Source organism: Onychostruthus taczanowskii, unplaced genomic scaffold, assembly GCF_017590055.1.
Source record: "Onychostruthus taczanowskii isolate IOZ18803 unplaced genomic scaffold, ASM1759005v1 scaffold6, whole genome shotgun sequence".
Classification (NCBI taxonomy): domain Eukaryota; kingdom Metazoa; phylum Chordata; class Aves; order Passeriformes; family Passeridae; genus Onychostruthus; species Onychostruthus taczanowskii.
Genome location: NW_024503679.1, coordinates 12,010,243 through 12,037,496, shown reverse-complemented (window position 1 = coordinate 12,037,496; position 27,254 = coordinate 12,010,243). Strand labels below are relative to the sequence as shown.

General features: G+C 44.7%; 1 protein-coding gene across 11 annotated transcripts in view; it reads left to right on the top strand.

The window, feature by feature from the left end:
• The window catches only part of AKAP13 (A-kinase anchoring protein 13), a 206,665-nt gene extending 180,412 nt beyond the window's left edge, over positions 1-26,253 (top strand). For 7 of the 11 annotated variants that reach the window (XM_041418359.1, XM_041418364.1, XM_041418363.1 and 4 more), the window contains 20 exons: positions 1,709-1,776; positions 2,253-2,319; positions 3,511-3,646; positions 4,619-4,731; positions 5,289-5,435; positions 5,985-6,235; positions 6,846-6,971; positions 7,077-7,194; positions 7,710-7,958; positions 10,131-10,207; positions 11,542-11,723; positions 11,805-11,887; positions 12,211-12,390; positions 13,125-13,289; positions 15,339-15,409; positions 15,873-15,917; positions 17,074-17,124; positions 17,437-17,886; positions 19,543-19,855; positions 20,677-26,253. In XM_041418359.1, the coding sequence (XP_041274293.1) occupies positions 1,709-1,776; positions 2,253-2,319; positions 3,511-3,646; positions 4,619-4,731; positions 5,289-5,435; positions 5,985-6,235; positions 6,846-6,971; positions 7,077-7,194; positions 7,710-7,958; positions 10,131-10,207; positions 11,542-11,723; positions 11,805-11,887; positions 12,211-12,390; positions 13,125-13,289; positions 15,339-15,409; positions 15,873-15,917; positions 17,074-17,124; positions 17,437-17,886; positions 19,543-19,855; positions 20,677-20,726 (2,942 nt within the window). In that variant the 3' untranslated portion in view covers positions 20,727-26,253. Of the gene's footprint in view, positions 1-1,708; positions 1,777-2,252; positions 2,320-3,510; positions 3,647-4,618; positions 4,732-5,288; positions 5,436-5,984; positions 6,236-6,845; positions 6,972-7,076; positions 7,195-7,709; positions 7,959-10,130; positions 10,208-11,541; positions 11,724-11,804; positions 11,888-12,210; positions 12,391-13,124; positions 13,290-14,378; positions 14,686-15,338; positions 15,410-15,872; positions 15,918-17,073; positions 17,125-17,436; positions 17,887-19,542; positions 19,856-20,676 lie in introns of those variants that run through there. The other 4 variants (XM_041418366.1, XM_041418365.1, XM_041418361.1 and 1 more) reach the window with 3 other exon arrangements.
• The last annotated feature ends 1,001 nt before the right edge of the window (positions 26,254-27,254 follow it).

Sequence of the window (27,254 nt, the reverse complement as noted above, 5' to 3'; positions counted from 1 at the left end):
ATAACTTTAAATGCCTTTCAAAGCACTGGGTATTTTAAATCAATGTCTCAGCTCTTCAGTGATGTTCCCCCAGCTTGCTGAAACATCTACTCAATGCTGAAAGATTGTGCATGCTCTGAAACAAACGAGCCTAATTTTTAGCAGCTTTCTGCCTTGTCTTCTTTTACTTTCTGTATGGTCAGTGATGCAGAAAATAAGGTTTTGAGGGTTTTAGTTATTAATACTAGTGACACAGAGGAGTTAGAGGAACTTCTTTCTTGCTGAAAAGTTGAATTGGAGGAATAAAGTCCTTGCAACCAGATTTTTTTTAGCACAAAAAAATCAAATTTTTTGCCAAATGGTACACACTAAAGAGCTGTCTTCAGGCTTTCAAGGCTTGATTGTAAATTTCATGATTCTGAATTGTCTCACTGCCTCTGTTCATGCACCAGAGGAGCAGGTTCTGTTCCTCTTCCTTGTTTGGTCTGAAAGCTTACAGTTCTTTTGTGGGTTTTTGCAAGACTTTTCACATTGCTTTGTTCTGTCTTCTCTTGCACAGGAAGCTTTGAGACATTGTCAGAATAGTAGCACCCTATGACCTTGCCCTGATCTCTGTCAAAATATCAGAATTACTGGTTTTTATTGAGTCATCCCAAATGTAAGAGATTCTAGAAGTGTGAGCATATTTTGTCATTCTGGACATAGAATTTTTTCTTTTTTTTTTCTGCTTCAAGAAATAATTCAGAATTTCACACTTACTTGTAAAACCCAGTTCATTATCTGTGTTAGTGTTGTCACGAATAAGTGGGAATTTTTTTCGCTAAGCTACTGAATCTCATCTTGAGCTGTGATCTTTCATCTGCCAAAAGAGTTAAAACCTGAACTCCATTTCTCAATTCTTATGGAGAAGAAAAAAAAAAAAAACAAAAAAAACCAAACAGTTTTAATCATCTTTGAAAACTTTGATTCCCAGAAATCTGCTGGCAGAAGTCATGAGCAGACCCTGGGTATTCAAAAAAAGACAAAAAACCAAGCCACCCAGCTTTTGCTCTGACATATGTGCAGCAAAGGGTGGTGTTAAAGCATGATGGTCTTTGCACTGGTGAATGTGGTGCTTTTGGAAACTTCAGTTTCCAGCAGGAAGTCCCAACCTCAAGGATTCCTGACAGATGCTGCTCCTGTTACCTTTTCTGGGAACCCTGCAGTACAGCAGCACTTGGGTTCTGTGCTCTAGATCTTATCCATGATGTCTGAGTTTGTGTAAGTCAATTCCCCTGTCCTCTTCCTGTCTTTTAGATCTCATAGTCCTTGTCTTGATGAGAACAGTATTTGTCTTTTCAGAGAAATACTGGCCCTACTATTGGTTTCTTTTTCTGTCTCCTGCTTCTGGTTTCCACCTTGCTTTCAGAGGGAGAATGCCATGAGGGCATTTTTTTTCCTTTTTTTTTATTTTAATCTAAGACCCCTGACAATTCAACCTTGCATTGATTTTTTTACAGAATTTCCTGTTAAATTATCCAAGGAAATATTATTAACAAAGAAAGGGCTAATTTTCCTGGAAAGCAGCCTCTTTCTCAGTATTTGTAGCTAGTCATGTAAACCACAATGATGCCTGAAAGTTACAATTCTCCGTTGTGTAAGTTAACAGTTCAGATTACAAACAGCAAAAATTGACCTGTTTTCTGCAGGGTTTTGTTTCATTCATTGGTTTTTGGGTTTTTCTTGACAGACTGTAATGCAATTGTTCACAAAGGCTGTAAGGAGAATTTTGCTTCTTGTGCAAAGGTCAAAATGAAGGTAAGGGATTTAATCTACTCTACTGAATATATATATATATATATATGTATGTATATAAACACTTTCTACCACAGGTCACAAAGTTTCCAGTTTGTTGTAAAGAACTTCAGCCCTAGTGCTAAAGCTTTCACATAATGAAAACTGTTAAATATACTGTTTATATGAGGAACTCACAGATTTCATGCTTACTCCAAATTCAAGGAACTTGCTTCTCCAAGCTAAATAATGTTTGTGTAATTATGATTTCAGTTCACTTCAGTATTGTCATCACTTTCACATTTTCATATTTACTGAACATTTCTCCATCTGTTATTTTGCCCACTTCATTCAGAGAAAATAAAAAAATATATTTAAAAATACACATACACTGAGAGGCTTCAGGAAAAAAAAAACAGTTTTTTTTTGTTTTAGTTACATGGCACAACCTTCTGGGAGAAGGGAGGAAGAAATTAAAGTGAATTTAATTTTTCTTTCAGCCACAGAGAGGGATGCTGCAGGCACACGATACCTCTTCGTTACCCACAGTAACCATGAGGAACAAAAGTAAGACAATTTATTTCCGTCTGCTTTGGGAGTGGTCTGTGTCTGCTGCTCTTAACTGTTTTGACAACTGATACTTGATATTATGAAAAATAAGCTTTTAACAAAGCAGGATGAGAGCATCCTCTGTGCATGCTAAGCAATATTTGAGACTTCAGAAGTTGTACAGAAGTCGTCCAGAGTTCATCCCCTTCTGCAGTGTCTGTGTAGCTTTAAGGAAATATAAAATAATCTCAGATTTAGAAAAATCACTTGTCTGTTGTAGCTTGCAGAAGGCCTATAACTGTTAAGGTCACAGAATCTGGAAGATGCAGCCTATGTCCATGGGTGTCTTACATGGGAAAGAATCCAACTATGAGTATTAAGTGGAGAGAATTTAAAATACAGTTATTTTTGGTTTAAATAGTCTTGGGCTTTCAGGTAGGCAAAATAGAAGGTTTAATTTTGAGAAGGAGGAATACTGACAACTGCTCCTGACTTTGCTGAGATACACACTGCATTGCAGAGTGACCCAGTGTGACCAAGGATGAAGAATAGGTGTGAAATAGCCCAGATTGGTTTTGTAGAGCCATGATTTGATAAGCTTAAGTGATAAGCTTTGATAAGATAAATGATTGTTTGTATGGAACCACACTATATAATACAGTTGTAATCACTGTGGTATTTATCATGAAGTTCAGAGGGGTTGGTCCACGTAGTAGAAATGCATCTGAAGAAGGAAAAATCTGGAATTAATATGAACAGATTATTTAAAGGTACGTGATGGTATAATGAAATCGGAATTATCATTTCTCTGGGGTACCTCCTGATAGGAGAAACGTATCTCAAAAGAGTTTCACCAGAAACATCAAGGTCAAAGGTTATATGACTATGGACCCAGGGAAATAAAAAGGCAACAGGGTGGATTGTGACATAAGGTTAATTATCAAAACAGTTAAATTCAGTTTCCCATGTGTGTTTCTGGAGTTGCAGGTCCCACATCGGTATTTCAAGCATAGTGCACTGACTTCTGCTCAGGGGTCAATGGTCTTCCTTTCCTATGGCTGTTCCTAACTGCTGACACCCCCTGGGGGTGATTCTAGAAAGAAAAGGCAGTGGATTTCAGAGTCTGGATCCTTTAAGTTGTCCCCATGCCAGTTACCAGTGGTTAAGGTGTTTGCATGGGCTGACTGTTCTCCCACCCTTCCACTGCAGGCTCGCAGCCGAAGGAGCGCCCGCGCTCCGCGATCCTCGCGCCCGACGAGAGCACCGTCGCCTCCACCTTCAGCAACAGGAGATCACAGCAGCCCACTGCACTCTCCAAAAGCGTCTCCATACAGAACATTGCAGGGTAAGGCTCCTTCCTGCGCACCTGACTCTGCATGTGTGTTGTCTGACACTGCTAACATGAAGACATAATTTCAGTCTCACTAGAAATAAGTTCACGTGCTGTGACTTGCGTTACAGGTACAAAAGGGATCACAAACAGAGAAATAGCCATGTTCTATATGATAACATCAGTTATCATATAGATAACTGATGTTATCATATAGATATCAGTTGTCTTCTGCACAATCTTGTGTGAGTTAGTTTAGTCATGGCAGGAATTCAGAGGCACAGCTGAGCTAGCCTGGTAGATTCAAGGCCACTTCCCAGGGATGCTCTGGGCTCCTAGGAAGAAATTCCCTTGCTTGGGCTGGATGCTGTGCAAACACACATTGGCAGCTCAGGTGTAGTATTAACTTTTGTGCCCATAACAAGAGGGTGAAGGCACAGAGCTGCAGTCTTCCTGTTTTTAGATGGCATTATACATAACTCATTACAAAAAAACATAGAAGAAAATCTAATTTATGGTTCCTACTGTACTTTCATATTGAGCAGTTCTACATGTCAGGCAGTCACAGGGACTGGCTTATTCTTGGCAATTTGAATGTCCTGGCTATTCATTTCAGTCCATTTTCTGATCTTTCTCAGAGCTAGTGATAAGGATTCTTGTATAGCCTTTGGTGTGGCATTTTTTCGCACTATTTGCTCCAAAGGCAATGAGGATGGGACATGACTGGAATGGAGTTTTCCAAACTATAAAACCTCAGGAGTGGTTCTTTATGGAAAGCACCGTCACTCATAACTGTAGCACTTACAGCTTCTCAAGCTCCAGTGGGTAGTTAGTAAACAACACATAAAGGCACATTTCTGTATGTAATCATGCAGTGCTGGTTTTGTTTTTAAATTCGTATTTTAAATGCATTTATTCTGCTTATCTGAAAGTACATTTGGCTGGGTTTTTGTCATAAACAATATTGTGTGTTCTGTTTTTCTGCAGAGTTGGGAATGATGACAGCTTAATACACACTTGGAAATTCCTGTCGCAGTCAACAGACTCTTTACATAAAATCAGCCGGGTTAATGAATCCATGGAGTCACTGGTTGATGAAGGTAAGAGATCTCCATGGCATTTATAGGAGAAGGAAGGTCTCAGTGCTGCTTTCCAGAAATAGAAAATCCATTTTCAGCAATTGTCGTCTTTTATAATGGACAATTAAAGTGCATTTATTTTAATCTCAGAATATTAGTATGATAAACTAAAACAACGCCCCACATAGTAATTTCTTTAGCTCACTGAATTATGGAAAAACATTTAGAAGGTTTCAGTTACAGTTGAGTTACTTGGAATTTAGCTCAGGGACAAACATTTCCTCTTCTGTTGTGGTTTTTTATTTAACTGCAATGTCGTTTCATGGTAGATTAGGAATACATTATCTGAGCTAGAATTTGGTCCATGTGAAAATGGTGAACAGGAAACTAGGAAATAACCTTTAAAAGTGTTTTTCATAAGTAGGCTTTATGTGGTATGTGATCATTTGTGTCAGTAAAGGAGAAGGTGTGTGATGTCTGTGGTGTGACTGACAGAGCCTAAACCTAAATAATTAGACAGGAATCTCAAATGAGACAAATTACCCACATCTTAATGGCACTTATATTGGTTTGTGAAGGTGCAGACATGAATGAAGGACAGCTCATGGGAGATCTGGAATTAGATTCCAAGCAGCTGGAGGCAGAGTCCTGGAGCCAAGCAGTGGACAGCAAGTTCCTACAGCAGCAATACAAAGATGTTGTCAAACGGCAAGATGTGATTTATGGTGAGACATCTTCACTTTTCACCCACTGTAAAAAGCTCCTTGATAGGAACATCGCTTTAATTTCCTCAAAAGTCAAACATTGATTCTTGAAGTTCCTAGGAATGTAATGTATTCTGTGAAAGCTGTCTTCCTGCATTTCACATATCCAGAAGCCATCAAAATCCCCAGAAACTGCCTCTCCTCATTTGTCTGCTGATGACTTTCAAACTGGGTTCCACCACAAGTAGCTAACTACGAAGTCTTTTCCTGAGGGATTCAGGAGCCATCCTGTATGGCAAAAGGGGGATGTGTGGAGGCTGGCAGTGAGGTGTTAGGAAGAAGAAGATAGCAGGCTGAAGGTTGAGATCCCAGCAGCAACATCCAAAGCTCTCTGGTGTGGGGCACCTCTTCCCTCCTGTTTCTCTCACACATGAAACTCTTGACTGATGTTACAATTCCTGACATGAAATTTTTTGAAACCACTTAGAGAAGGCCAGTTATGGAAAAGCTTTCTAATGGCACCTTTTCCTTGTGCTTTAACCCATGAACTCTTGTCCTCATCCTATGCAGAGCTAATGCAGACAGAAATGCACCATGTCCGTACCCTGAAGATCATGAATGATGTGTACAGTGCAGCCATGGTAAAGGAACTGCAGTATGATCAGCAAGTCGTGGACAAGATCTTTCCCTGCCTGGAAAACTTGCTGCACATCCACAGTCAGTTTTTCCAGCGGATTCTGGAAAGGAAGAAGGAGTCACTAGCAGACAAAAGTGAAAAGAACTTTGTTATCAGGAGGATAGGTGACATCCTAGTGAATCAAGTAAGTGCTGGAAAATGTTTGCAGTTCTGAGAACACAGCTGGAAGCCAGATGCTTTTCCTTCCCTCCTATTTGTGCCTGTCAGATAAGCACAGCTGATGGCACCTTTACTCTTCACACATACAAATCTCTGCCTTTGCTTTTTGAAGCACTTTTTGCTCTTTCAGAGGAAGGTCTACTGTTGAAAATTAATTTAGTTCATTTTGTGGGAAAGAGAAGCTTTCACTGACAGGCACAAAACAGTTTGGCCACAGACTGCAGTGTAGGCAACAGTTCACAGCAAAAGTGTATTTCTTGGCTGCATTACTGACCTGGTGTTTAACTCAGAATGTGTCATTTTACTTTTCTTTATCCACAGTTTCTGTCTTTCTTTTGTCTCTTTTTGTGGTTGGCTTTTAAGCCATGGGAGTGGATTTGCAAATTTTGCTGTAGGTGTGAGCTCAGTGAAGTCCCCAACACAAGTCTTTACTCTCTAGTGATCTGCTTGCATGGTTGAGAATGCTTTGGGCTAATTTGATTTCATCAAGTTCATCTGAGAGCCTGGCAGGCACTGCTGGGATGTCACCCCAGGAGTTCAGTGCAGGCTGGAGCTGTGTGTCCCTTTCTTTGCAGTTCTCTGGGGAGAACGCTGAGCGAATGAAGAAAACGTACGGCAAATTCTGTGGGCATCACAACGAGGCTGTCAATTACTTCAAAGAGCTTTTCTCGAAGGAGAAGCGCTTTCAGGCATTTGTCAAGGTAGGACTCTGCAGGACAGGTGTAGCCAATGGAAAAAACACCTCCTTTCTGCACTCTGGGGGAGTGTTTTGCTGCAGAACTGAAATTTTCATCTTTGTTCCTTAGAAAAAAATGAGCAGCTCCCTGGTGAGGCGTCTTGGGATTCCGGAATGTATCTTGTTGGTAACACAGAGAATCACAAAGTACCCGGTTCTTTTACAAAGGATACTGCAGTACACCAAAGGTAGGGACCAGTTCCTCTATTCTAAGCACATAGTTGTTTGTCTAGTGTGAAGTTTTCATCCTTTACAGACGAAGCAGATTTTCTTACCAGCTAATCCAGTCATTGTTGTCTCACATCACTGCAAAGAGATAACTCAATTCCATACTTCCATTTAGGATTGGTTGTTTAGGTACCTTGATTTAGTTTTTAGAAGTCTGTCTGTAGCTAATTATGGAGCAACATGCCTATACTCCAAATTCTCCCAGCTTGCTTTTTTTGATATTGGCTAACATATGTAGTTAATTTGTACATTTCATCTTTACTGTCTTAGATGCAAAGTGTATTAGAATATTCTCCAGCCTCAACCATGTATATGTGACAAGTTTTGTGAAACTCTCTTTAAGGAGGAAAAATGTCTCATTTAAGTACCAAAAAGTTATAATGTGGGAACTTGGGAGAAGAGGAAGGAAGGAAGTAAAAGTGGGAAGTTAGACTGCACAAAGTCAAATCGAGATATTTCTGTTTCTTTTTTAAAGAAAACGACGTGGAACATGAAGACTTGACTCAGTCATTAAACCTCGTTAAAGATGTGATTGCTGCAGTCAACAGCAAAGTCAGCAAGTATGAAAAGAAAAAGCGTCTTGAGGAGATTTACAGCCGGACAGATAGCAAGTCCATCATGAGGATGAAGAGTGGCCAGATGTTTGCAAGAGAGGACTTGAGTCGTCGGAAGCTCATCCGAGATGGGCCTGTTTCCCTAAAAAGCTCAGGTGGCCGGTTAAAAGGTAAGACTCTCCTGCCTTCTGCTGTGGAAGGATGCAGCTCACCCTCTCTGGGTGCAGCATTAGTCCTCAGATTGGTGCCTCCACCCTTGATTTATTCTTCTGCTTTGATAGATTGTGACACCAGCCTTCCCCTGATGTACCCCCACTCCCCATTGCATTTCCAACCACTTGTGTGGGTTCTGGGGTGATAGAGAGCTGCTTTTCCTCCTGGTGACTGTGTGGCTGCTGAGGGCTCGGGTGGCAGTGACGCCTCAGTGTATCAGCCAAGGGGCAGAGTTACTGTGGGGTGCTCTGGGCCAGGAGGACACAATGGGGCTGCAGTTCCCAGAGCATGGAGTCAGATCTCCATGCCTGTGCCATGGTTCCAGGAGTTGTGCTGGCTAAATCTAGAACCCAGCCTCAACTTTCTGGACCTCTCCTTCCCTCCAGGGGCTGTGGCAGGTCTGCAGCAGTACCATCCCAGTTGCACTGGGATCCAGGGAGATGTCCCAGGTATTTGTTGCTCTTGAACCCCTTAAGCTGTTGACACAAACTGTTCAGAAGAGGCTCTAGTCTCCCTGCAGCTGCCTCTTGTTGGGTCAGTGTTTTCTTGAGTTGCTTTTTGTTTGTTATCAGGTGGAAGTAGTTTTTTTAAGGTGCTGTGCACTGAAGTTCTCCAGTGAGTTAAAAGCTAAATCTCCCGAGGAAACTTTCAGCTGATACCACGGTAGCAGTAAGAGCAGACAGAGCTGTGCCTCAGGCTTGGCAGGAAGGCTGGGCTTCCCTTCCTCCCTGCAGCATTAGCTGATTAAATTATGGTCTGTGGGCATGAATGGGGCCTGGGAGCCTGATGCCGTGCTGTGCAGGGAGGTGGTGATAATGTGGAATTCCATATGGGGTATGATTTATTTTGAGGTTTTGGAAGCAGGAAGTTTACAGATGATTTCTAGGCACCCGAGACTGCTACTGCCTTTAGATGATGGATGAAGCAAGTTCTGCTGCTGTTGTGAAATCGTGATAAGAACAGGCTCCATTTGCATTTCTTAGTCATAGAAATTCACAAACATGTCCATAGTGCAAACTCCCAGGGAAAGTAGGTCCTGCAGGCAGGCTGCAGACCCAGGGAGAGAGTAGATCATTCATATATTCAGGTTATTTTGTGGTATTTAAAATGGAGCACCGAAAATTAGAGGAAGAACTTTTGTTTAAGGGTTTTAGCATTTTACTTCTTGCAAAGTGCATGGAACAGAGAAAAAGGCAGTAATATGTCACCTTCTGCAAACCTCCCAGAGCCTGGATTTCATTTTGCAGCTTTGCTTAAAGTTTAGTGGTTCTTTTATCTGGAATGGATTCTGTCTTCCCAAGGCAGACTGGAGGATTTACCCATGGGATGATTTAAGTTTCTGGTTTGCTTCCTTTCTGTCACAAGATTTCCCAAGTACATTACACAAAACCTCTTTGTACTGAGGGGTCTGGGTGGGGCGTTACACTTGGTAGTTGCTGTGCAACTTTATGATATGTTATTAGGAGACTTGGAAGGCTCTATGTGTACTCTGGGAAAAGACTGATTTAAAATCCTCTGTTGGCCTGAGGTTGTGTTTCCTTCTCTCGTGAAAGAAAGCCAGGTCCTGTGTCTCACACAGGCTCCCCTCAGAGTTGTGTTTGTCTGAGAGCAGAATTACTGGTGGCTCCTGAAGTCAGTATTTCCTGGGAAAGAAACTGCAGCTGACAAATGTTGTTATTGCACGATAATTTACACTGCAAACCACTCATCAAGAGAACCATAAAATCCAAAACTTCCTGTGCAGATATTTTGCTTGAGGGCTGAAATATTGATTGTTTGAGAAAACAGAGTTTCTATTGAATAAATGTCTCTGGCTTTCACTGTTATGCCCATGTCTCAACTGGTAGTGAGCATGCGGCTGCAGAGGAGCACCCCTGCTCTGATGGGTGAGAGCAAATCCTGCAGGATGCCCAGGTGCTGATGTGTCCTGTTTAATGCAAAGCTGATTCAGAGCTAACATGATCTGGCATCTCCAGGAACTGCCCTTGCTCCTCCTGCCGACTGGGAGGTTGATCTTGCTTTCTGGATTTGCCAAACCAGCCCTGCTGCTCCCCAGCGCTCGTGTTATTGCAAATCTTTTCTGGGTGGTTGTGTGGTTGTACTGCACTGGTGTGCCTCTTCTTTTGCAGAAGTCCAGGCTGTTCTCCTCTCTGACACACTCGTGTTCCTTCAGGAGAAGGACCAGAAGTATGTCTTTGCCTCACTGGTAAGGCTTCAGCCTTTTTTCCTCCTTACTTTTCTATGGGAGAGACCCATGATGTTGTGTTGTGCAGCACAGCCAGCAATTGCCTGCTAAACAACTTAATTTTCTTGCTCAGAACATTTTTGTTTGCTGAGCACACTCCATTCTTTCTGATGGGAAAACATGCCTTCATGCCCCACCTCCCCTTCCTGCAGTGCCTTGGCACAGCTGATAATTGGCCTTGAAAATCTGCCTGTCACTGGAAACACTTGTGCTTTGCAATTTGTGCACACTGGAGCAGTGACTGGGCTGGGAGGGGGTGAGGGGATAATGCAAACATTGTAAAAAAGAACCTCAGCTGAAGGAAATGTCCAAATACACTGTGAGCTGCTGCAGGGGGCAGTGAGGTGAAATGCCAGGGTGGTAAATTCAACAGAACAGCTTGAAAATAAATGTCAGAGAAATATCTCTGTAATGTGTAGGAGCAAAAACATGAGGTTTGAGGGCAGGCCCCCAAAAAGGGCTGGGCACATTGACCTGCTAAAGAAAACCTGGTGCCTGGTGGAGTCTGCTGGGCTGTACCTTCCAGGCACGGTCTAGACTGGCTAAACCTTGTGACCTTTCCACTCTTTGAGCATTTTGAAAGCTGATAATTTGTTATTCCAGTTCCACCAACCCTGTGCACAGGCTCAGTGCCCTGCACTGGGGAAGTTGATTTGCATACAAGTCCTGCTAGTGAACCAGATCACCCCAGCTGTAGCATGTGGTACAGTGCACAAAGGGGTGACTTGTGTGCAGATGACACAGCAGCCTGGGGACATTGTAACCCAGCAGGCTGATGACACAGAGACCATAGCACACGGTGAACATCACCTCATACACCAGTTCTCACATAGCAGTCAGCTGTGAGTGTCTGAGAACAGCAGGGGTTTTCTGGGATTTGGAAACAAGACTTTATCCTGGAGAGAGATTGTGAAGACACTGTGTGTGAAGCAGGCTAGCAAGCTGCACCAAGTGTAAGGAGCTGTGATATTAATGACAGGGAGAGTGTGGTCAGTAGGAAATGAGATCAGAGCAAAATATGGTACAGTTTACCAAACCACAAAGTCAGTTTGAAATAAATTCTTTCTTGAAATGGAGTGAGGTAAAATTGCTTTTCCTACATAAATGTTGGAGGAAAGCAAACCCATCCCTTTTGTTTGACCCCATTCAAATGATTTTGTTTTTTTAATTAGCCAATATGTTCAGGAGATGTTTACAAACCTGAGAGATGTAGCACTATGTAGCACTTTTCAATGTAGTTTGAATCTGGGAGCTAGCTCTGGTCACCCTGGTCACCCATTTCTTTCCATCTGAAGGACCAGAAATCCACTGTGATCTCTCTGAAGAAGCTGATTGTGCGAGAAGTGGCTCATGAAGAGAAGGGTTTGTTCCTGATCAGCATGGGTGGAAAGGATCCCGAAATGGTGGAAGTCCATGCCAGCTCCAAAGAAGAGCGCAACGGCTGGATACAGATCATTCAGGACACCATGCACACCATGTAAGACACTCAGCTGTTCTTGTGAGGCAGGGGGTGCACTGGGTGTGTTCCTGTAGTGATTGAGCCGTATCTCCTGTCCAGGGATAGAGATGAAGATGAAGGAGTTCCTTGCGAGTCTGAGTTTGAAAAGAAATTGTCGGATGCAAAAGTGAGAGGACTGAAAGGTAAAATCTGCCTGGAACAGAGCTGGGGAGCCACTGCGGAAAAATGTACGGGAGTTTTTGGGTTGGGTTTTGTGGTGGAAGTGTGACTTTTTTCAGTCCTGCATCCAGCAAATTACTGCAGTCCTGGTTTGCAGGTTGCCTTCCTTGCATTATTTATTTTCCCGAGACTGCTGTGCCAGATTGCCCAGGGCACTGTGGTGCTGCCAAGCCCAGCACATATTGTCGTGCTCCACTAGATGGGGCCAATATCTCAGGAATAGCTCAGGTTTCCTTGCCAAAGCTTTTATTTTGTCTTCATCCCTGTTTTCTGTTCACCCCCACAGAACAACTTCAGCAGAAGGATAAACAGATCTTGGTCTTGCTGGAGGAGAAGACGAAGATCTTCCAGGACATGGCAGACAGTTCTGTGCAGGAGGAGACGCCAAGCTCCAGGCTGCTCTTCAGAGCCAACACAGAGGAGGCTCCAAAAGGAGAGGAAATCATGAAAACAGCAATAAATGAAGGTGAGCCAGTCATGTGACATGTAAATTATAGTAACCAACTATAATTGGTTACTATCAGTGAAGGTATCATTTCTCAAGCACCAGTTTTGCAGGGGACGTCTTCTCTTTGTCAGAATAACAAGATAAGGAGAAACTGCTCCTCATGGTATTGTCTCAGGGACAGATCATGAGGATCAGGAGAGGAAGCAGGTATTGAGGGGGTCTTGAAAGAGGGCAGGAAAGTCAGCACAAAGAAAACCATGCATTGAACCTGCTTTGGGGTCAGGAACAGCATGGGATTTATCCTTGGCTGAAATTTGGACCATCCAGGCTTTTGGTGTTCTTCAGTCTCAGCATGATGTGAGGGTGGGGCTTGGGTTCCAGCACGTACTTGTGGTGCTTGCAAGGGACAAGCAGTTCTGTTGACAAAGGCAAGGGTAGGTGGAAACTCAGGCTACTTTCCATTATGATCTTTGGAGAGGCTAAAATTATTAAATGCTGTTGTCAGAGAACATTGAGGTTGCCTGAAGGAAGAGAGGGAGGGAGGTGTAAGCTTTTTGCAGAGCTCCAAGAGTTGGAGTTAGTGGTCAGACAGAGTGATTTTTTGCAGGGGTGATGTGTACTGTTCACATCACTGTCACAGAAACCTAGATTCTTTGTACACCAAATAATTCCTGACCTGAACTCAGGCAGGGATGAAAAAAGCTCAGAAACCTGAGATGGGTTTTAACAAAGATATTGCTGCTTTTTATCAGTTGAACTGCTGCAACACCTGGTGAGCAGGAGCCTGGGCACTGCCCTCGGACAGCAGGTCAGCAGCACTGCCATGGATCAGGAGGGAGGAGTTGGCCCCATTTCACTCCCTAGAAGGGCAGAAACTTTTGGAGGATTTGACAGTCATCAGATGAACGCCTCCAAGGGTGAGTAGTTCTGTGTGTGCTCATCAGAATTTGTTAATAACACACGTCATCGTATCCTCTTGCTTCAGAAGGACTTCAGCTGGTGGTTTGAGTTTCACAACTCCTCTCCAACAACAGGTGACAGATTAAAACACAGATTAGGAAAAAAGCTTATGTACAGGTGGATTGATGGTAGCTAAGAACCTGTGGCTATACAAGGGTTAAACATCTGAACTCTTCACTCATCTCTGTGCTCTCTCTAAGTAATACTTGCTATTTTACTTATGTGCCACATGAAAGCATTTGGCTCCTCAATAAATTAGTTTCTTCATGTTATTATTGTAATATCTACAGGTCTGTTCTTTGTTCTTCACTTTTCTTCCCAGCAGGAGCCTGATGCTGTTGCATTTACAAATGGATGTGGATATTGCTGAATCAAACACCTTCTCCCCTGTCTCTACTCTCTATGCATTTATGTTCCACCTACATCTGCATGTATTATTCCTCCAATTAAGTCTCTCCCAAAGAAGTGCGTGACTACTTATTTCAGCTGCATACTTGGCTGCTTCCCAATGCCCTCTTTCTTTGCTCTAGTCATCAGAAACTTCCCTGTCCTCAAATTCCTTTCTCTGTGGTCTTACTCACACTCCCAATATAACCAGTTTTGCTGCGCTAGTGTCTGTCTCAGCACTGGCATTGTTGGACCTCATCTGACCTCCTGCATTAAAGGAGCAGTGTTAGCTCCAGACAGTCAGACATGAGAACCATGTAGAGGCTTTCCCAGCTCTCCTGGAGAGCCCCAAAGCCTTGTCATCGTGATGACAGATATACTCACACTGGAGGGGTTTGTTGAGGGCTGTGCCTCTCTCTGTTGCAACGATGAATGGGACAACTTCGGGCTGTTGCCGAAATCTAAGTTTTCTGTAGAAATACCCTCTGATTCTAATTCAGTAGTTGTAGGGTCTTGGGAGATTTTGGGAAAAGAATGCAGGGCCTATTTGTTCTGCCCAGGAGGTATGAAACGTGGCATTCTCTCCAGTTCTTCTGTTCACAACCTGTGAAACCTCGGGCAAGGCTTATAACCTGACTCCCCTTCATTCTCCCCTCCAGCAAAGCAGAAGGGAGGAGTTTCCTCCTGCAGAGAGGTGGAAGGTCCCAGGACGTGGCGCAGGAGAGCAGGTCTGTTAGGAGGACTTCAGGGTCAGCCTCTAACAGCAGAGCCAGCCTCGGGGGTGGGGGGAGGAGAGGGCCTTTACACCAGGTGTGGTGTCCTTCACGCTGCTGCAGATGCAGGTTTATGTAAAGTCTTAAAGAGTGGCAGAAGGAAAGTTGCCACTGCAGGTGTGGGTTTTCCCCATGGGCTGCATCTCAGCTGGCAGCAGGAGTACAATAGTCTTGGCAAGAGCTAGAGGATGGAAGGTCTGTGTGACTCCTTTTGAGCAGAAGGGCAGCACAGGGGGAGGGTCAGAGCCCTCCTGTCCCCACAGGTCAGCTCAGTCCTGCTCAGGAGCACTGATATGAGCCATCCAGGGGGAAGTTAGAAAGAGAAGCCCAGTGTCCCTTTGAAGATCCAGGTATCTGATAGCTAAGGTTAATGATAAATTGTTAGCGTAGAATTACACAGGGTGTTGCACGGTAGTATCTGACCCAGATGTAAATTAACTTGCACAAGAGAGGCATTGAAACTATACCTGCAATAATATACCCTGATATGATTCTGTTATCATCCTCCATCTGCTCTTATGCTGCCTCATGTCTTCTCAGCAAGTATTCTGTGGTAGTAGACAGCAGTGCAGGGGCTAGACAGAGCACCAGCTAATAGCTGAATTTATCAGCACGTTCTCTGAAACCAAAGTCAAGCCTAATCTAAATTCACATCCACTTTTCCTGGTAGTGCTGACGTGTTCCGTATATTTAGGGCTCAAATTCATTTAGTTAAAATGTCAAGAGCTCTGTGTCCGCTTTTGTGGGACACATGAGTTTCCTGTATTAAATTCCTCAGACTTTAGCAAGTTCATCTCTGCCTTAAAATGTTGAATAACTGATGTCAGTGCTGGCTTCTTCCTTTAGGTGGAGCGAAAGATGAAGGCGATGATGCTCAGGACCTTCGGAGAACAGAGTCAGACAGCATTTTAAAGAAGGTATGGCTTGATTTGTGTGTCTGCCACCACTGAGTTCAGATTTCAGGAGTGACAGCTCTAGCCTTAAAAAAATGCCTGAAAATTTCTTGACAATTGCATACATCCTAATGAGTTAAAAATAAAATAAAATGTGAAATATGCACTCCTTAATGGCACAGGTTAGCTACCATCTGTCTGCAGGTCAGCCAAAGCATTTGTTTAATTTTGCATTGTTATTGAAATACTAAGGTCAGCTACAACCTTGCACCTTTTCTTTCTGGGGGTCAATCCATCACATAACTGCAAAATAATACCTAATTAACATTTTATTCTATATGATTCTAAATGGCCTAAAAACATGCATGAATTCTCCCAAAATGGAACGTGGAGGGAGTGTTTAATGGATATGTCATTAGTTCAGCTTCAGAAGACATTTGCTATGATTTTTCTTTGTCCTCATATTAAATTTGTGATCTTGTCACAGGGTGGAAATGCTAATTTGATGTTCATGATGAAAAGGGATAAGGAGGTAAGAATTGATTCCATTGTTTGGCTGTTCCCTTCATTTAAGTGGCTAGAGAATTTGTCTCAATAGGTGATAATGTAGAAGAAAACACATTTAATTTGCTGAAGCATATCTAGACTTTTAAATACATTAAGCTGAACCCACTGTGTCATTTATTTGTTTAACCTTGGATGTTTAGACGGAGAATTCACTGATTGTCATCTGCTTGCCAGCAAGATGATATGTGCTGATTATAAGCAGCAAGGGTTAATTACCACCAGGATGCACAGGGCTGTATTTATCGTGCATCTGCAGACAGAGAGAGTTTAATTTTATGTTGCAGGTGCAGTGAATTGGGGCAATTAGATTTCTATTCTCCCTTTGATACACATTCATAACTCCCAATTAGCATTAATGACAAAATGAGAAGCAGTTCTCTTAATACTGGCTATCACTCCACTACTGCAAATACTGAAGTGCTCTTTTTTCTTCTTGAAATTAATTATAGGATATGTGAAATTCAGAGAAATTTTTAGCTAGGCTAAATTTAGGGATAGAGCATAACTCCAAAGTAACTTGCTCTGTATTGGTGCATGAGGTGTTTGCATTTCTGTATTTCCAGAAAACCTCCAAGAACACACCTTCTGCATTTGTGTTGCCTGCTGTAGTGCAGCTTTTCTGCCTGGTGGCAGTGGGTCTTGTATGGGTCAGCTGGGGGAGAAGGGTACAAATAGTCCACATCTATTTAAAGATTGCTTTTTTTTCACCCCTTAAATTTTTTTTCCTGAAATTTTTAAGTGTACTTCTGGGCTTCATCTCAATTACTCAGCTTGTTCTTGAGCAAGCTGATGCTGTGCGAAATGGATTGCAGAGACAGCCCAGGACTTGCCATGAGCTCTGTGCCAGGAGGTGCCTCTGCAGATGTTCCTACCCCTGCTGCAGTGACAACTAGGGAAGGGAGGAGGGTGATGCCAGGCACTTCTGGGAGATGTTCAAGGCATCTCTTGGCGTACTGGGAACTGATGCAGTCATTGCAAGGGAAGAGTGAGGAAAAGCAGGATGCAGAGGGATGGCTGTGCAGTTTGTCAGACCCACTGGTGGGACACAGGGCAAGACAAGGTGCTGTCCACGTACCCAGCACCCAGTGAGATCTAACAGCAACGCTTCTGTTTTCTCGCAGCAGGTCCTCCAAACCATTACCAGCCTCCATAAGCTGCTCACTGCTTTGCAGGTAGGCTTAGCCCTTCATCCTGCTCCCACACACTGCTTGCCTGACCTCCCAGTCGTGCTTTGCCCCTTGTCTCCCCCTGTGACACCCCATTGCTGGCTTGCAGGCTGTGGGAATGAGCTGCTGTCTAAGGGAACCAGTGCTGGCCTGAATTTGGGAAGCTGCTGGGGGAGCTGCTTTGCCAGCATGCTCTGGTAACCAGGCAGCACTGCTGGGCTGGGTTCAGAAGGAGTTCAGTACAGCACCCTGAGGATTTCAGAGATGGGCCTCTCCCCACGGAGAGGATGCTGCAGTGATCTGTCTCCTCTCTCCCAGGGCGTGGTGCTGCAGCAGGACACCTACATCGAGGACCAGAAGCTGGCTCTGAGCGAGAGGGCTGCGAGCCGAGGCTTCTTCCGGCCCGCCTCGCTGCTGGAGCAGGAGAAGCAGCGCAACCTGGAGAAGCAGCGCCAGGAGTTGGCCAACCTGAAGAAGCAGCAGACACAGCACCAGGAGGAGAGGCGGAGGAGGGAGAAGGAGTGGGAAGTGCGGGAGAAGGAGCTGGCAGAGCACGAGGCCGAGCTGGCGCAGCGCGAGGAGCAGGTGCAGAGGCTGAGGCAGGAGCTGGAGCGGGAGCGGGAGGAGCTGCAGGTGAAGAAGGCGGCCTACCAGCTCGACCTGGAGAGGCTCCGCACGGCGCAGAAGCAGCTGGAGAGGGAGAAGGTGCAGCTGAAGCAGGACGTGGAGAGATTTGCTCATATGCGGCAGGAGCCCGACCACAACCAGGTAAATGATGTCGACAGTCAGGCTCCTAGGGAAGCTGATCCCTACAGGGAGCTCGCAGCTGCCAGACATGTGGGCACTGCTATTTAAAACTGGCTCTTCCCTTGCATACGATGTGCAGTGCTGCAGTTTCTGTACCTCTGGAGCTGCAGAGGCACTGCCAGTATTGGTGCTTCATGGTGTATTGGGGCCAGAGAGCTCTGCCCACTTCCCTGTCTGTGTTGGGGGATGGCAGACAGGAGGTGGTAGACTTCCAGGGAAGATGCCCCAGGCAGTCCCAGGGGGTTGACACTGCCTGATGTTGGCCTTCACCCAAGGGCTGAGCTCTGGGGAGCAGTCAGGCAGAGGGGACATCCTTCACAGAAACAGCCTGAGTGTTGTGGGTAACCTGCAGCCTCCAGCTGTCACAAAAACCACTTGTGAGGCTGATTACTGCAGGACAAGTTCACATGCTGACATCCATCTCCAAAATCATTCTCAATATCCAGCAAAAAGATGGCATTGCCCCTGTCCTGAAAGACCAAATGCCTGCAGTTCAGCTGTGGCTCAGTCAGCAAAGGTCCCCAGCTCTTCTGGAAGAGGCTTCTTGTGTCTGATTGCTCACAACCACAAGAAAAACTCACACACACATCCTGGTTTGGGCATTTTTCAGCAAGCTAAGGTTTATTCCTTTACAACTTTGCAGCAGCCTGACTGAGGAGAGCCAGCACCACTGGCAAAACATGGACTGAATTTAATCCTTAAGCCTGTTGATCATTTGTTTGTTTGTAACTCACTAATTCTGACTGTAATTTGCTTGGAGCTGTAGCAGAGTTAGTTTATAAGTGTTGGATTGCAGAATGGGAATGATTTTCGATGCCTGAACAGCCTAATTGTGGAGCTGAGCAGTGAGCTCTCAAAAGCTCATCACCAAAGGAGGTTCTGCTCCTTCCCACCTGGCTCCTGATCAAGCCAGAAGTTTTCCAAGCAGCCAGTGAAGCTGTTCCAGCTCCAAGCACTTTCAGACAAGGGGCATGGGTGCTGTGGGAGAAGCTGAGAGATAAAATGCCTGCAAGGCCTAAGAGATTTAGGAGAAGGAAGCACCTTCTCAAAGCAGGTATCTGACTGACATTGCAGAGCTATTAATAGAGTGTTCAGTCAAGCTTTGTTGGGCTTGTTTTGATCTTCCCTTTGAATGTGCAAGCTCAATTACATCCTGAGACAGGCGTTAGGAAAAAAAAAATCAGGAAAAATGTTTTTGCTTTCATCTCTTGCTTGGGAAGGCTTCCTTTGACACATGGTGCTCCTGTGCCTTGTGCTGGCGTTCCCTTCCCAGAGAGGCAGGCTGCTCCTTGGCCTGCTGCCACCATCTGTGTCTACAAACGATGCAGGGTGAGTCTTGCTATTGAGATCTTAGAGAATATTTGCCCCTGGCTTGTTGATACATAGCAGAGTACATGTAGGAGCAAAAGATAGTGGAGTGTTACTCTTTTTGTGCCTCATATTTTCATCTTGAACAGAGAGGGCTTTTCTCTCTTTACTTTGCCTGGATGGGGGTGACATTTTACGTGATGAATGGGGTGGATGTTCACAAGAACAACCCCTGTGAGTGGTCTGGGACATGCCTTTTCTGTCCATGTTCTCTGCTAGCCTCTTTCATGAAACACTTTTCCTTTCTAGGTTTCAAATCTACATGAGAAACTTGCAAGAGTCTCCTCCCAGTCCAGCACTGATGAATCCTCCATGCAGAAGAACCCTTCCCTTCCTAAACAAGGGCACTTTGATGCAGAACTGTCTGTCTCCCCCAAAAGGAACAGTCTTTCAAGGACACACAAAGAGAAAAGCACTTTCCATTTGCTTAGCACAACAAACCAGACTAACAAGGCAGCTGAGGAACAGACCCAGATGCCTACTCGCCTCTTCAGTTTAGCCAAACCAAAGGAGAAGAAGGAAAAGAAGAAAAAGGGCAGGGGACATCGCTCCCAGCAGTCTGGTGAGTGTCAGGAGAGCTCATAGGTGTTTTTTCAGGGTTGGTAAGCTGGCTGTTTTCCTTCAGCCAGCAAACTTGTGGAAGCCACAAAATCTGGCTTGAAATGAGGATGGTGACACAGGGATGGGGAAGAGCAGCTGTGCAGAGTGGACTTGGCAGCTTGAAGTGATCTTCTGTGGGTGTTTCTGCCTGTTCTGCAGCCCCTGGGGTTGTCAGAGGGACACACATTCTTCTTATTGTTTCTTCCCTTCCCATCCCATCCTGAGCAGCCTCCATGGGCTGGATTCTGTGCTTCAAGGAGGAAAATACTCTGCTTCAGTGTCAGTGCTTTCAGAAGGAGCTGCTGCTGGGATGCTCCTGGCTCTTGCCGCTCCTGAAGCACTGATGTCTGCTTTAGCTCTGTGGCAGTTTGGAAGTGATACCCACAAGCCTTCTGTTGGCCTCTCCCCTCAAGCTGGTCTGTTTTGTCTCTTGATCTGAAACAAAAACATACAGGGTTTTTTTTTTTTGGTCTGGTAGTTTTGCATCCCCTTAGGACTCAGAGCTGCACCTCAAACCTCTGACCCACATGAAATTTGATCACATGCTCTCGGATGGCCAGTTCCATTCATGCTAGCTCACTGATGTTTTCCAGCTTGTGCACAGGAAATCTCACCCATTACAAGGTGTAATTTCATGGTAGCTCATCAGGGAACTGAACATCTTTTAAGGGGCCTGGTGGATTTGGCAGTCAGTGGGGTTTCTGTGCACACGGAGTCCCGCTCTGCCTGCTGTGTCCCTGTGTTCCCATAGTGATTCCCACATGATGTTTTTTGGTGCTACAGATTCTCACTCGTCAGAAGCACCTCCAGAGGGTGAGGAGATCTTCTGCTGAGCATGGACTGTTCCAGTGGTCACTCGTGGCATTGGCACCATGGACATCTCCCTGCCTGTGACACAGCACACGGCTGGTGCCTGCGCTGGACGAGCATCTGGAGGTTTTAAATAAAAAAAGTTCTGAAGTCTGCTAAGTGGTGGATAAAGGCCTCTCTCCTGTGGTTTTAGGTGAATTCTCCCTGCAGAGGCTGTGCCTGCACGGCACACAGAACCATCTCCCTGTGCAAACCTGGGGTCAAATGGATTGGGATAGATGTTGTCTGTCTCTTCTTACTGCTAAAGGATGAAAGAACATAGCCTTAAGGGGTCTGTGCCTTCAAATTCCCATTTCCTGGGGAAAAGAACCAAAACCAAGCATTTAGCAAAAGATTAGGACTCTACAAATGGCGCGTACACACTGGCATATATGCATATACTGTATATGTACATATATGTATCTATGTATCCACTGGGATATGCTTACAGTCCCTACAGCCAAGGTCCACCCGTGGGGATAGATGATACCTGAGGACTTTCAGGGAGTGTGTAGATATTAAATATCTTGCCCTTACTGCTCCGACTGTAACACAGTGACCTGCACACCCCTTCTGTGCTCATGGCATAGGGGCTGTTTGGTTTCAGAAGGGTACATTACACCAGGAAGCAGTAACAGCATTCAGAAGCAGCAACTCAGAGGATAAAAATTAAAATTTAAAATAATTCTGAACGATTTCTGTGGGGCAGAGGAATCAAATGTCAAACTGTTTTTAGAGTCAAGCAGAACATTATTGGGTATATTTAAAATGGTGCAGAAAAGAGAATTTTGGTAGGCTGGTAAGGCAATCCCAAGGAGCCAGAACAGACTGTTCAAATGGCAACAACAGTAAGTAACAATTTTTTTACACAAACTCTTTGAGCTCCAGCTCACTCCCTCCCATTCCCGAAGTAAAGATTATGTTTTTGCCAGAATAGAGTTCTCCAGTTGCATTTGACATCCCTGTACAAGCCTAATGACTGAGTGGGGGGGGTGGCTAAAAATCTGCTTTTAGGGATCTTTGTTCTGTTCTTTGTGTTTTTCTTAGCCTGCTTTTTGTGCTGCTGTTGGGTTTCTGTTTCTCTGATTTTCTCACTTGCCCTGCTGGTTTCTGAGGCACAGTGAGAGCAGCAGTGTCCAGGCAGGTCAATGAGATGGGGCAAGCTCCAAGGAGATGGCTCCTGTCCCTATGGCTGTGCAATACCAGGCACTTAGGAACCATGTGTGGGGAGGAAAAGGCTCTGATGGACAAACCCCCTGTGGGACAGGTCTGGAGGGCAGCGTGGCGTGTCCCCATGGCTCTGGGGTGGAGTGTCTGTGCAGAACAGGAAGGTCCAAGGGCAGCTCTTGCTGTGCCAGCTGTGGGGCGTCTGTACAGTTGTGGAATACAGGTGTGTGTTCAGTGGGGGAGGAGAAATGCAACAAGACATACTTTTCTCAAAAATCACCTTTCTTCCAAACCCTGTCAAGAGAATTACCCAAGTGGATTTGTAAATGGTTACCAGCTTCAAAAGAGGTCAAGGTTTTGCTCAAAAGTTTGAAGCTGTCAGGTACATTTCCTTTCCTACCAGTTTTTTTTCTTTGAAATAACAAATAATTTCTCTTCGTGTACTATTGTTTTATTTTAGTTTGCTCTCAGGCTTGTCATGAGCTGGTGACCCGCAGCAATTTTCAGAGTTAGTGCTGATGAGTATCAGCAGCATTGATGCTGAGGTGGGTGCTTGGGCTGGGCTGTCTTGGTGCAGGAACCCTGCTTGTTTGGAAGCTCTCTACACTATTAAAACACAAAAGAAAAAGAGAAAAAAAGAAACAGAAAGGAAAAGGGTTGAGATTTATTTTTTGTTTTTTTAGATATTATTTGGTGCTTGTTCTTAATTGCAAGCAGGGCTTGCAAAAATATTTATCTTTCATTTTATCTGAAAGAGTTTTTTAAAAAAGTTTACTTGGTTTTATTTTTTTATTTCTTTTTACTTTTGCTTTTGTTTGGGGAATAGTTCGAGGGTTTTTTTTCCCTCTTTCCCCCTCTTTATTTTTTTGGTTTGTTTATTTGTTTTGTTTTCTTACCAAAAGATTGGTAAACCAAATGTTCTCATCTCCTTGTTTCCTACAAAGCATGGGGCTGGCCAGTGCTGCTTTCCAGCTCATTCCATGCCCAAAGTCACACAATTTCAGCTGAGAGCTTTCTTCAAGGCAGAGCATCTTCAGGCCAAAAAAACTCTGGGGAAAGACAAATGACTTCAGACAAGGCTCCTCCTGTCAGTTAGTTTTATTGTTTAAACATTTTGGTTAGGTTTTCTCATTCCCTTTGGAGGCAAAGGAAGAAGCAAAGCTTGGAGTGCCTTGCAGTGATGTGAGGGTCCAGTTGCTCTCCAGGACCCGAGGGGAGCTGAAGAAGGCACATGCTGGCGGTGTGGAGTTACCTTTTCCATAAGAAAACCACCAACTTCAGAAAGTACATTCTTCCCTGCTGTTTATACATCTGCAAACATGAATGAGCCAAGCTGAAATTTCTGGAAACCAAAGCAGCGTGTGGCTCATGTACTGTTGTGTGAGCAGAGATCAGGGCACTGGTACATCTGAGTTCCCTCACTCTGGAACAGCCTTCACCACTATGAACTTTTTATTTTATCCCACTGTCTTTGCCCCAGTCCCAGCACATGCTGTATTCACAACACAGCAAAGTCCCATGGCTCTGAGAAGGGCACCAAAAGGCAGGTGAGTGACCCAGGGCACAGGATTGACTCTGCCTGGCTTCACATCTCTCCTGACCCGTGCAAATCAAAAAGAGCATTCAGTGCCTGAAGTGCAAATACTATTGGCTAGGTGATCTCCCAAGGTCCCTGTGGTTCCTTGACAGAAACCACAGGTGTGAGTCAGAAATACACTGACCAGAAATCCAATGTACCAAGCAGTTTGTGTCTTAAATTCTGGTGGACAGACCTTTGTCCCTGGAGGATGTCTGTTACTGTATGATTCACTTTTTTGGAATGGAGCCTCTCCTCCCACACTGCTTCCTCCTTCTTTCACCTTTAGGAAGGTGAGGGCTTGTTTTTATCTCTTTAGCCTTTTATTTTTCCCATCACAGGTTTTCTTTGGAAAGGCTTGGCATAGGTTCCCAGAGTCTGAGTCCTGCTCTGATCCCTGAAGGTTGTCTAGCATTGTCTGCTAGAGTATTGTCCCAGCTTGACAGCACCAAAACCTTTCCTCTTCCTGGCCTTAAAATTGCATCTGCTCCTGTTCCATGCCTGGCATCCATCCTGCAGTTGTTGAAAGCATTTTATTTCTTCATCCCAGCCTGCTGCTAGGAGCAGAGCCAGTCCATGTGTAATTCCCAGAGCCAGTCCCTCAATCCCATTTGGAGCACCCAAACCACTCTGTTTTGCATGGGACTCAGAGTAGGTTCAAAAACATCTGTTTGAAGCCTGTGTTGCTGGAGGAGAAGAGGATCCTGCAAGGGCTCTTGGAGCTGTTTGTGCTGGTGTTTCTTGGAGGGCAGAAATCAGATTTAATTTTCTTGGGCTTTTCTTGGCCTGGTCTTTGCCACTGCCCAACAGGAGGGGTTTCAGTGTCCAGGGAAAGTAAGAGTGTGGGCTCAGACAGGTACAGAAGTGGCCAGTATTAGATGGGGGTGCCAAGATACCCAGCAGCAGAGAGTAGCTGTAGCAAAGGGTGGGAGACTCGATGGGGCTGTGTGGGCTTGGCCTTAGATTCTTTTAAATCAAGTTATCATCTCAACACATAATTTGATGTCAGTTTGATGCCATAAAGCACTTTAAATGGAACTGGTCTTGCCCCTTTTAATTATGGTTTTTTGGAGACAATCAGTTTTGCTGTTGCTTCCCCCTCTGTACCCCCAGTAAAATCAGAGCTTCAAGTAGGCGTGTTCCTGGTTTGGTTTGGCTTTTCCCCGTGAGGGGAGGAAGGGCCAAGCTTTTTGTATTATTTTTAGACTAAAGTGGGTGTGAATCTGTCTAATCTACAGTCCCACTGCAGATAGCTTAAGTGGCAGAACAAGAGAACTGGCTTCTGTTGGCTCAGGTACATCCCCCAGGAGAGCCCATGTCAGCTTCACCATCACCTTCCTCGTGGCAGGTAGGGAAGCAGCCCCCCCAGTGGATTTCCCTTCATTTCCTTTTCTTTGGAGAAACTCAGGGTGAAGGAGATGTGAGGGGATGCATCCAAATACGTGAGGCCCTTTCCATGCACCAAGGTGTTTACTGTCCAGGCCACTGTTCACCTCCCAGTGCCTCCCCAGGACAGGAGCTGTCATCCCCACTGAGAGTGGACTCTTTCCCCTGGAGGTGTGGCAGCACAGTAATGCCATCAGCTTGTGTGGATTTGCATCCAGAGAGTCCAATCACCTTTGCACCTTCCTTGAGTCACTAGGAGACATCACAGCTGTTGCTGAAACACCCAATTCCAGTCCTTCCACATGCCACCTGGTCAGGAGAGGTTCTTCAGGTGCCAAATCCCAAGGAAGCTGTCTAGGATGTCTTTGGCATGGAGCAAGGGAGGACTGGGCAGGAGACACAGGAGAGTATCTGCTAAAATCCCACAAAACATTCCTTGTTAACTAGAACCCTGGAAATTATTGTGCCTGCTGGCCAGGTTTGGGAATTTATCATGATTTAGGGCACCCTTCCAAATAAAAAACCTCCCCTACTGCTCATAACTCTTGCTTCATTTGTCAGAAGGGGCAGCAATCCACAATTCATTAGTGATACAGCTAATTTTTAAATATAGGCGAGCTGAACTGGCCAAATCTCCTACATCTTGTGCTCTTCAGTCATGAGAAGTGTAACACCAGCTCCTTTCACACCTGCATTTCCAGGGCTCTGTGCCCTTTCTTTCCACGTGCATTTCACTGACACTGATGCTTTGCCCAAATATAGTTCAGCTTCCATTGCTGGGGGGGAGGGGGGAACAGGATAACACTCACTGCTTTGCATACAGCTGTGAGCTTTGTATGTATTTGAGCTGTTTATAGGTATCCATCCTTTCCGTGCTCTAAAGTAATGCTACTATTTTCTTTATCAATATTAAACACTGAAAAAAAATTGAAATAAAAATCTGTGTCCGGTTCAGTTCGCCTATGGTTAAAGTTTAGCCTGGTGTTTATTTTGTACTAATATGGAATGCACTTGAGTAATTCCCAGAACATTGAGGTGTATTATAATAACCTGATATACCTCTGGTTTTGATTTGTTTCTTATTAAAAAAAAATAAAAAATAAAAAAAAAAAAAATAAAGCTTTGCATTTTCATGTTGAACCCGTAAAGAAAAAAAGCTGGGAAAAAAAAGATTTTTAAAGAAGAGGGTCAAACCTAATTGCTGTATGTTAATTTGTAATTATGTAAAAAGTGAGCAGGTTATTGACTGTAAAATTCTTCAGTTTTTCTGTAACTTGCCAGAATCCATTAGGGTTTGTAACAAGCTTTTATTTATCTTCCTTTTTAGTTATCAGTATCAACCTCTTGTAAAGTCAATCTTCCTCTAAATAAATTTGATTTTAAGTCTGCGTTTTCTGCCTGATTTATTCCCACACCTCTGGTATTTTTGCCGATGACTTTTTTGCACCAAGGCTGCATGAAGAGCCCTAACCTCAACCTGTAATCAAATGTTTGCATTGCCTTTATCCTCCCCATTCCAGTTTGAACCCACTGGACTCTTTAATTTATTTTCCTCCTCTTACAAGATTTGTATTTTATTGAAGGACAGATGGCTGTGTGATATTCCTTAGGTTTTCCTCCCCCCACACACAGGGCTTCTCATCCTTATACAAGAAGGGGAAGTGGCACAGAGTTCCTGTAAGCCCCTAACACAGCTCAGTGTCTTTGACAAATCCTAGACACAGAGGGTTTTGGTTCTTTTGGCTTAGAGAACCAGAGATGCTGCATCTCATCACAGGACAGGGTCCAGGATGCCGTGTGGCTTAGGTGTTCCCTCGTCTCCTGCAAGAAGAGACCTATCAGAAATGCTGTACCCAGCATCCAGGACTTCCCTGGGGAAGTGAGAAGTCTTCCTTGTGAGGGTGGTGAGGCCCTGGAACAGGTTGCCCAGAGAAGCTGTGGATGCCCTATCCCTGGAAGTGTTCAAGGCCAGGTCAGACATGGCTTGGAGCAACCTGGTCTAATGGAAAATTCCTCGCCTGTGGCAGGGGTGCTGGAAAAAGGATCTTTAAGTTCCCTTCCAACCCAAACTATTCTGTGATTCCATGATAAGGTACATGGTATTCCCAGTGCCTGCAGGCGTCAGTCCAGGCAGGAGAGGGTGCCAGAAGTACAGAGCCATGACGATGAGAAGTCGTGGAGGACCTCAGTGGCTGGGGTTGCCCCACAACACATTTTCTGCTGGATCATAGAAGTGATCACTGCTGGCCCTGTCCTGCCCGTCCTGCACAGGACTTCAGCATCCTCTCCCTAGGCAGGAGAAGCAGGAGACCTGCACCCTTCACCCCTGTGTATTGGTTTTGAGGCAGAGGAATTGCTTCATTTCCATTTGTTACTCCACTTG